This window comes from Calidris pugnax, unplaced genomic scaffold (assembly GCF_001431845.1).
Source record: "Calidris pugnax isolate Ruff unplaced genomic scaffold, ASM143184v1 scaffold31, whole genome shotgun sequence".
Taxonomy (NCBI): Eukaryota; Metazoa; Chordata; class Aves; order Charadriiformes; family Scolopacidae; genus Calidris; species Calidris pugnax.
In genome coordinates, this window is record NW_015090786.1 from 8,260,480 (window position 1) to 8,270,791 (window position 10,312).

The 10,312-nt window shown below is 39.7% G+C and overlaps 1 protein-coding gene across 3 annotated transcripts in view; it reads left to right on the forward strand.

Annotated features, from left to right (window-relative positions):
• Window positions 1-6,716, forward strand: part of SPTLC3 (serine palmitoyltransferase, long chain base subunit 3) — a 93,095-nt gene extending 86,379 nt beyond the window's left edge. For all 3 annotated transcript variants that reach the window (XM_014966340.1, XM_014966338.1, XM_014966339.1), the window contains exons 10-12: window positions 1,328-1,463; window positions 2,466-2,595; window positions 4,933-6,716. In XM_014966340.1, coding sequence (XP_014821826.1) covers window positions 1,328-1,463; window positions 2,466-2,595; window positions 4,933-5,046 — 380 coding nt within the window. In that variant the 3' untranslated portion in view covers window positions 5,047-6,716. The remainder of the gene's footprint in view (window positions 1-1,327; window positions 1,464-2,465; window positions 2,596-4,932) is intronic.
• The last annotated feature ends 3,596 nt before the right edge of the window (window positions 6,717-10,312 follow it).

A 10,312-nucleotide genomic window follows, 5' to 3' on the forward strand; every position in this document is an offset into this window, starting at 1 on the left:
ATCGATCTGTTTGACATTGATTTGGCGGTTTTCTTTCTGGCGAGGTCAGGCAGATGATGGACCTGGCTTGATTCATCATGTGGCTGTGTGAACCCGGGACTGGTACTGAGTAGGCAGTGGGAAAGAGCAATGTGTGGGTACAGGGTAGGTGGCATCATCCCTGTCAGCACCTTGTAGCATTGGAAGAGAGGTGCATCTATCAGCTTGCTGATGAAATTTAATGCAGGTGGATTGGGAAAGGACATACTACATCTCCTACCTGCAGTAATGTTGAGTGTGGCTCTTCCTTTTTGTATGCAATGGGTGGGGAAGCAACTGCACTTGTCAGAAACCACCTCCTTAGTGACACTGCAGAAGAAAAGGCTAGGATGACTTTTCAAGCACATATTTTCTCTGGTGTTGTTTGTCTTTTTTCTTCATTAAAAATAATTGTTTTCAACTCTCCTGTCAGTTTTGCTGGGGGACACATCAGTGGATTCATGACTGAATGAGGCCAGGGACAATGTGAGAACAAAACTTGTGTCTAAAAGTTTTGGATGACTAAAATCTGCTGTCAGATGATGATCCTGAGGTTATAACAGCAAGATAAGCGGACAGAGAAACGGAGCAGAACTCAGCAAGGGATTACTAGTGTAGATGCATATTAGAGTAACTGGAGTTATGCTGAATGCTGGTAACAAACTTGTGTAATAACAAACTTTATCGCATGCTTTTCCTGTCTAAAAAGTTGCAAAAGAAAGTATCAGTTTTAATTGACTCAAAATGCAGTATTTTCTACTTTAAGCTTTATTACAGTTACAGAATAAAAAACCCCTACAAACATGTATGCACAGAACTAGCTAAGATATAAGAGGACCCCTGTGGGATATTGTTAATGATAAAAAACATGCATATGCTGACATGTATATCAACATCTGTAGACATTGGTTATTTCCCTTTATAGTGAATTATCTTGAGAAAGAACGTGCTCTATTTACATGTCCTGTACCCACAGAGAGATTTAACTACCTCTCTGTAGGTGTGTGTCATTCAGTAGGCTTTATTCAGCACAATACAGTAAAGGGAATTGTTCACCTATCTGTGCTCAGAAGACCTGCAGTTTCTGCTGGTGGGAAGGCACAGACAGGAACATCAACCATCTGTCCTGCAATGCCATAATAATCAATGTAGTTGCATTTAGCTCATTCCATGTTTTTCTTCTGAGTCAAATAGCAACATATACATTTCAGCCAAACTTTTTTGAACTGTTACCCGCAGCCCTGTTTCTTACCTGTTACTAGACTCCAGTTACTATCTTTGCACTGACTGTTTTCCTGACTCATTTCAGGGCTCCAAAGAGTGCGCCAGCTGGGGAAAAACACAAGATACTTCAGACGAAGACTGCATGAAATGGGCTTCATCATTTATGGCAATGATGATTCTCCTGTTGTCCCCTTACTCCTTTATATGCCTGGTAAGATAGGGTAAGTACTGAAAAAAACCCAAAACAACCTGTTGGCAAAACAAATGCTATTCAGACTCATAGATTATTCACTATATGCTGTGAAAAATGTAATTATGTCTGGTAGGTGCTTCACAAGAGAAACACACACTGTTAGGCGAATTCATTATTTAGTTATATTCTATTTTAAATTTGGCCCTAGACTTAATTTTGAGCTGTTCCAGTATTCAGATTTTTTTAGATTTCTCTTATCCTTTTTTAATTTGCTCTGGAATAATACTTTTGATAGCATTTTGAATTTGGATGTGGGTCTTTTTATTTGTAATCATAAAAAGACATACATTGCCTTTGATGCATGAATTGTTTTGGATGCATGTTCTTTTTTCCCCATCTGATTTTTGAATGGTCTTTGCATGTTTTACCACTCAGTACCTATCAAGCAGAACTTGTGCACTGACTTGGACACGCAGACCAGAAGTCAGTAGTAGCATAATATAAGTGTTGAGCTGTAGGGAGTGTTTGCAAGTGGCTTAGGGTGGCTGTGTGCTCCAGGTGTCTAGTACATACCACACAAAAGGTTCCTAAACTGGCAGAGCAATTGTGAGAGCAAAGAAACCATCACGTTGCTTGTTTTATTCCTGTTGATGTGCAGTAACCCAGCTCTCATACCCTCCAGAAGCCCAAATTCTTCCATGCTTAGGGACTGTGAATGCCCACACATTTTGTTTTGCACTCAAAAGCCTTTCATTGACAAAAACAAATCATGTCCATTCTACAGTGATCTCTCTGCCATCACACGTCTAGTATTTGACACCCAGTTGGCTTCATGAGCTGTTAAGCAGCAAAGAATCTCAGTCCTACTGGTAAAATTCTGGCTCTTATTGAATTCAATGGGAGTATTACCATCCACTTCAATTGAAGACAGGGTTTTACCCATTGTTTTATTATACTTGAATGTTTTCTCTCTGTGGTCAGTTTATTTGGAGATAATTTACTTTTGTTTTTTTTCTTCTTCTCTCCTTAGGGCTTTTGCAAGACGCATGTTAGAAAAAAATATTGGGGTCGTTGTGGTTGGATTTCCAGCTACTCCAATCACAGAATCCAGGGCTCGGTTTTGTGTGTCAGCTGCACATACACGGGAGATGTTAGACACGGTAAGCACAGCAGATGTCCTGCTGAAATTAACTTCAGATGCAAAGGAGGTTGGGAGAAGCTATGTGTCAGTTACTTTGAATCTCAATAATTCATTTTTACATTTGTTTTTCTGGCCTCGTCACTTGATCTTTAAAGGCATTTTAGCCTTATATATTTTATTTTTTTAAAATAAGTTATGGGAGAGTTAACTTGTTATGTTCTTCTATTTCTAATAGTGACCAAATCTGTCATCACTAATAAAGATCTACATGAGGAGCACAGCAAGACAGAAGTTAAAAGTTAGGTCACAACTATCGGAGTAGGAAACCTGAAATGATATGGAAATAATTGAAAATCAAGTTTTCCCTAGCCTTATTTTCATACCATATTTCCACGTGTTTCTTGAATTGCAGAAGTATATGGGACAGCCTTGGGGGTACAGGTGAAAATTGCAAACAGTATTTGGAACTGTTTGAACCTAATGAAGTTTAATCGGTGCTGTCTGGCCTGTTTCAGTTCTGTATCTTTCAATGATATCAGCAATACTGTTAAGAGTATGTTGAGATTTCCATCGTAAACATCCGTTCCAACGCAGTCAGAAATGTGTTTAAAATAAACTCTTTGAAATTTTCCATCTCCCTTTCTTGCCAAAGGTGTTTTTGGTCTGGCTTAATAAACGTTCTTCATTCTCAGAACAAGATGACTTAAAGGAGGCTTAAAAGAAAAAATCAGGCTTTCTTTTTCTTCTCTTTGCACAAGTATGATGGTCAAAGCAAAAAAATGGAGGGCATTTGAGTTAAAGATGCCCCTCCTTCACGCACCTGCTCTCTATTTGCATCCTGAGATTCGTGTGGAGCTTGAGGCTGGAGCCCTGCACGGCTAACCAGCTCCCGCACCAGTGTAGACCCCTCTCAAACGAGATTGAAAAATCTGTCTTGCATGTGTGCAGCCTAAAATTCCTGCTGCTGTTAAAGGTGCAGTAGTTATTAACAAGGCATAATACCATAAAGAGAATTTTGCATAGAACAGGTCATAGCTACGTGCTTGTGTTGGTCATTGTCAGCTTGATGTTTGTATAGATTTTGGCCAACGTAACTAGTAATAGGTGATGAAGTTGATCTGAAGATTAATCCCTTGAAGTTTCTGCTTTGATTTTCTTCTTCTCCCCCTATCCCCAGATGTCAGGCCCATTACATTTTTGGGCCATTGTTGCATGTTCACTTTCTGCTGCTTGCATGTTGGTGCTTCCTTGTACAAGTGTGGCTCTGAAATGCTCCCCAGTCATCATTCTGGAACATGCTGTATCTTTGCCTTTGAAAGTGGGATCATTGCTGTAGTACTTGCAGCATTCTTTAAATGTCCTTACAATATGAGGGATTGGAAAAGCCCTGAGTTTAATTACTTGCAGATGGAAAGTTTTTAGGACAAACACTTTGTGAATACGCCTAAAACCAGGGTAACAACAGGTAACAAGCACAATGAAAACTTCTCCCTTTGGCAAAATTTGTTTTGAATCTCAGCCTGGAACTAAAAAGAGGAAAGATCCATGAAGGGGCAAGCTCCCAAGAATAACTTCCTTAATGACCTTGAAGCTATCTCTCTGCATAAACCATTACTAAATTACTCCTTTCTGTTCTTGAGCTCATTTTAGTGGCTTAACAGAAACAGGCTCAAAATGAAAATTGCTGCTTTCTTCTTTGATGCCAAAAGGTTGGCTGCTTTTGAATGTGGATCAGATGCTGCAAAACACTGAGCTGCTTTTCTACAGTATAGAGTTCCCTGGCTACTTTTTGCATCTACCAAGAGCTGAGGACACAGCTCAGTAAATCGCATCACTATATTAATGCATTATTAGTTATGCCTGTGATATTAATACAAGACGATAATGGAATGCAGCAAAAATCTTCAATTGTTCAGATTGTGTATGACAACTCTGGTCAGCGCAGTGGGCTGAGTCCCATCTAAAAAAAATGCAATGGCAACTCCAGTCCTTGGGATCTATAGGGAAATATTGAAATATTGCCTTACACATCCCTTTTGCACAAGCAAAGATAACTTTTTATCTAGATTATTATCTCCCTGTGCTTTTAGACAAAGATCATTTTTTTTAATCTGTGCTCAATTAATGTACTTACTAATAAACCATAACCTACTGAAGGAGTCAATTCCATTCTTGTAGATGCATCTACAACTGCATTGACGTTCACTACAGGAGAGTGAAAGCAAAATTTGCCCATTTGCTCTTTGAACTTTCTTTAATTGATGCTTTTGTGATCTTCTTGTTCTGCTGTGAAGTAGAGGTTAATTCAATTTTATTTCTTTTCCAAGAAAATTGACACAGTATAATGGTCTTACAGGTTTTGAATGCTCTGGATGAACTGGGTGATTTTCTACATCTGAAATATTCCCGGTATTCCAAGTCATCTCATCCTGAACTGTATGAAGAAACTAGGCTTGACCTTGAAGACTAAGTTTTCCACACATGAAGAGAACATTATAATGCTATGAAAGGGGGGAAAACCCGAAAACTAAAAAATAAGAATGCATTTCTTCCCTTCTAAGGACAATTTTTGTTTCTCAGTTAATTGAAAGGAGGGGAAGTTCGGGTGTTGCATTTTGTTGTATCAAATTTCTGTATTCAAGAGACTGAAATATTGATACAGATTTGCCTCCCCAGGAGATATGTCCTTCTTACGGTATTTTTGGTGCAGAATGAATGCATCCATTGATCAAGTTGCTAATGTACAGCTTTTGTTATGGCCCCTTTTTATGAAGAGGCATCAGATAGTCTTAATTATGACTGAATTAATAAAGTTTAAAAACTGAATGTATTCCATTGTAGTATGGTAACATAGCTCAGCTTCATCAGTAAGATTGACTTTTATCTGTTAAAGAGCATTGGTATGGACTGCTACAGAGGAATGAACAGAAAGTAACCTCTTTAAGTTGCCCTATCGTGCATTTCTCCAGGGACAGAAAATGTTAGAAGGCGCTTAATGCTGAGAACAAGAAAAGTAGCCTGGTCGGATCATATATTTCTGACAGCAGATTATGGGAAAGGGAAAATGCCTCCTCGTCTCCACAGATCCTTTGTCAGCCACTTAAGTACACTATAAGCTTCATAATGTACAAAAATTTGGGCTTAGACATAAACAGAAATGCTTTTCTGCTAACGCATTTGACCTACAGCCTTTCACATCTTATCACAATGTAAGTTCTTCAGCAGACTTGCTCCCTTTTCATGTAGCAGTAGTAAATAATTTTAATAACCATTTAACTTTCCCGTAAAAACCTTGATCAAAACAGTCAGATACTTGCAGTTCACAAACTGCAGATGACATTTATAGGCCCATTCCTAAGTTTCTTGAACTACTTATGGGCTTAATAAATTCACTAACAAGTACATAATGCTGAAGCTGTTAGTTATACAGAATGTGAAGTTCAAGATACCATAAGCAGTTCTGCCACCTGTTAAATTGAAAACTCCGCCATGTCTAAAGTCATCCACTTAATAGCACTTCTTGAAGTATTCTTGTCTGGTTTATGCATGTCAGGGGTTGTTTTACTTGTCTAGTTGCAGACTTTTTTGAACAGTTTGTTTTTCAAATAATTGATTAGGTCATCTGAGGGGGATGACGCCCTTGTCCCCTTTTCCACTGCTCGAGTGACAAATGCTCAAAGATACTTGAAAGAATTGTTACAACCAGCAGTTTCCCTGTGATGCCTGTAGCAGCATTATTGTCAGGCTTATGTGGGCTGAGTTGTTTGACGGAGACTGGAGGCTTTTTCCCTTTTTTGCAGCGTTGAAAAGTGGTTCTGCAGCTTTAAGAATGAACTCCAAACCATTCCACGCTATCAAATGTCATTGTAAACACATCAGATGAGAGATGTTTAGCTTTCTGTTGCACAGATGTACCACACTTTCATGTTCTCTTGAAAGCTGTGGTGTAAACTTAACCCACAGCTGCAATATTAGATTTAAGAACAGAACAATTAAATTGCGGAGTACCAATTACACTATATTACTCCCTGCTTGTTAAAGCAGCTTTCAGGATATAACAAGGCTGATTGGTTATGAGGGCCCATTTTTTGTTGGATTTTTGTTGTTGTTGTTGTGCAAGTTAATAAAAATCCAGTGGTGCTATAACTTTAAGAATTGATTACAACACATTCCATAATATCAAATGTCAGCTCGAGGAAACGTATATCAAGGGCTGGGGGAGGACTAAGTGGTGTCATATGATTCTTCACTTCAGTAGTAGACGGACTTGAAAAACACTGCAGAGGTTCAAGGAAGCTATGTTTGTGGATAAGAGCAAATTCACTGTATAAATATTAAAATACTCGAGCACAGGACAGAGAAATTAGGAAATGCAAACTTTGCCTTTGAGTAACCTGGCACTTTGTGGTGTACAGCTTTGCTACGTGCAGGGTGAGCACATTTACTGCGAAGGAGATGGGCTGAGAAATTTCTGCAACCTGTTCCTCGAGGAAAAGTACTGAATTTGATATATTGCGTTTTGATCTCGATTGCCGAACATCTGCGGCCAGATCCTCAGTTGACTTCTGACCTTCCATCTTGGGGTATACGGCCCTAGTTTATATTTCAGCAAACATTATTACATGTGCTGTTGCAGGCAACACACTATTTCCCTCAAAGAGAGGCCTGAGATTGATTAAGCTACAGAATGATCACTTTTTGTCCCCCTATAGGGGAATGTTTTCTGTCTGAAGCTGAATTCCTCCTGCCCTCAGAACATTACTCTCTCTCATATTAAGGAGACAGGACAGCTATTTTTCAGAGACTGGCAGTTGATTTATTATATGCTCTTTTCTGATTTCTTCCATCCCTTACACATTAGAGAAAGTACAGGCTGACTATCCCTGGGCTTGGGGAACATTTAGGGAGAAATCCCTGCCCCTCTGGTGCAATAATAAAACTCCCAGGAACTTCAGACTTTCAGATTTTCCCCATGAGGCATAGTTATGGTCTGGCATTGGCTTTTCCTTCAGCACAATTTCAGTGGAGTTTTTCCAGATTTACATCAATTTTAATAGATTTAGAGTTGATCAGCACTTGGAGACTCTATTTCAGCTAGCTTAAGAAAAAAGCTGATGGAGGACTTATTAGGGAATTAGCACATCTAGCATAAGGATCACGTATTTCCTAGAATATACTCCATCTTCAGGCATGCATTTTCTCGGGAGATACAGTTTTCTGTAATTGTTTTAGAAGGTTTTGAAGAAGAACTGCCTTCAATAAATAAAAATCGCTCAAGTTGTCTTATTTTAATCCAATGGAAATGTAAGTATGAATACACTAACTTTTTGGTGGCAAGCTGCAATTCTAGCATCTTGTTATCTTGTGTAAGATCTTGATTGACCCTCATGCTATGGGAAGACTCAAGAGCTGTCTGTTTGACAGAGTATCTGAATTGTTTGCCCTTTCCTGTACCTTTATCCCACCTCATCTTTTAGAAAGCCTTCATTTCCTGAGCTTATCTAACTTGTCAAGGTGGTTCCTCCACCCACTTCTCCTGCCTCGTTACATTGTTCTCTCTGTTCTGCGTGGTTTCTGTCCTCCGGGTCTAGGGAAAAGCACACTGGCAGCTGCAGAGGACTTGACATGTAACAGTTGGCTTTTTAGACATTGCCTCACTGCCTGCTTTTCCTGGTATCCTCATCAGCTCCTGCAGACTTTAATCTTTCCTTTTCAAATAAAATTTCCTACTGATGGTGCTAAATTTTGAAGCTCAACTGAAGCTGAACTGCCCAAGCTGTTGAACCAAGAATGGGGTTGATCTATCACTCATGCAAGTGTAGATCAGGTTAAATCTTGCTTTGAAGTCAATACTGTTGGTTTAAAACTAGTGCAACTATGAGAGCAACCTGTCAGTGTGAGGTGAGCTGCCTGCATTTATTTCAGAGGGGTCTGAATGCTGGTGTCCCTGGACTATTCCACAGCCTCTGCACTTCACAGTGGACCAAGGTATGGGAGCGCATTTGTTTAAGGTAGGATTTCAATTGTCTCTTTCTTTTTTCTTTTTTTTTTTTTCCAAAATGTGGTTGAAGGTGCATCACATATTTCCCTGTTCTGCTGAGACAGGGAACAAAATAGTGATGTAAGAAAAGCGATCTACAGGAAAGGTGTTTATATACTTTCTAGCCTTCTTAGAAATCCAATAGAGATTCTCTAATATATGGTCTGCATTTTATTTATGCGTAAAGTTTAATTGTTCTTCAAATTAAAACACAGATCAGGACTAAATTTGAAAGAAACCACACCACCAGCTGAGAAATGGCAGATGTCATTCCAATATTGACTGCTGAACATTAGAGCCTCCAGGTGCCTTCAAAAAAAGTATCTAGGTGTTTCCCTTATTTACTCACACATCCAGTAGCATTTGTGCTTACTACAAACCAGTCACAGAATAATGAAAATCTCACTTCATCCATTAGCAAGACAGAGTTTAGACTTGTCAGGATGGTCCCAAAACCACCACCTAAGTGACCACATAATAATTCAGCACCATCAGAACAGGATTCTGGGGTCCAAATAAGACTGGTTGTTCAGCAGTTACCTAAGAGTTACCTAAGAGGTGAATGTGTTTCTTTCCACATACGTAGTATGTCACTGACAAGTGACATAAGTGAGCAGTGATAAATATCTTTATATCATATGCTAATCAAATGCAAAGGGTAATGTAGAGACACAGGATCTGGAGAGAATTGGTGGGTCTGTAGACATAGACTAGATCCAGTAGTATACAAAGAAATTTTTTAGTGCAAGTGTTCCAGGAGTTGTTAGATCTTTTTAACCAGCTTGGTGAAAAACTTGGTCTTTAATGTGAAAATAGTGACTGTGAAGCAAGCAAAGAGAGATACTGTGCCCCGTGCGTTACTCCAGTTTGTTTATGAGGTGAAGGCAGGGTAGATAGGGTGCCAGAGAAGATGTCCCCGATACTTTACATTTCCTAGATCCTTTTTGGAGAGTCACTTCTGCCAGATGCTGTGCCAAGGCCCACAAGTGTTAATTGTTATCAATATACCCAAGTTCACAGCTTGTACTGCAGGGCTAACTAGGTTTGCAGTAATGCAAATGCAGTCATAGACACCATCTATAGCGAGTGGTGCTGGTACTGAAAATTGTTCAGAGATCATTCTAGTGACAGCTATGCACGGCATCACTGATGATTGTGGTACCCTCACTGGGCATCACTGCTGGGATGTCACTACTGGGAGTGGCTGTGATTCGGTGACAACTGCCTGTGCTGGCTCTGCCAGGTGTAACTGTTGTGGCTCCAGGACAGGCATGACAGGTCTGTCCTCTTCTTTGCAGATACAGAAGGACATGGCCTGTAGATCACTCCAGCAGATGAGTTTCTGGGAAGTCAGCTCAACCAGAAGATGTAGCCATGAAACTAGGACACTGTAGGAAGTCTAGAAAAGCAGTTCTCACAAGTAAGTCAAGTACTTGCAGTAACAGAGAAATTTTGATATGTGTAATGTGAAGCAATGGTGCCAGATGTGGTGGGTGAAACTTGTTTTTCTATCACCCCCATTGAAATTGTCTCAAAGAATTTGCTATGAACGTGAGCTGACTCTAGTATCCTGTGAAGGTATAGGGCCAATGTGTCATCCAGTTCCTGGAGCACAGAACTGATCTCTCATGAGTGTGAAATACCGTCATGTTTCTTGCCATTATCTTTGGCATCTCCATTTCCGCTCCCAGCACAG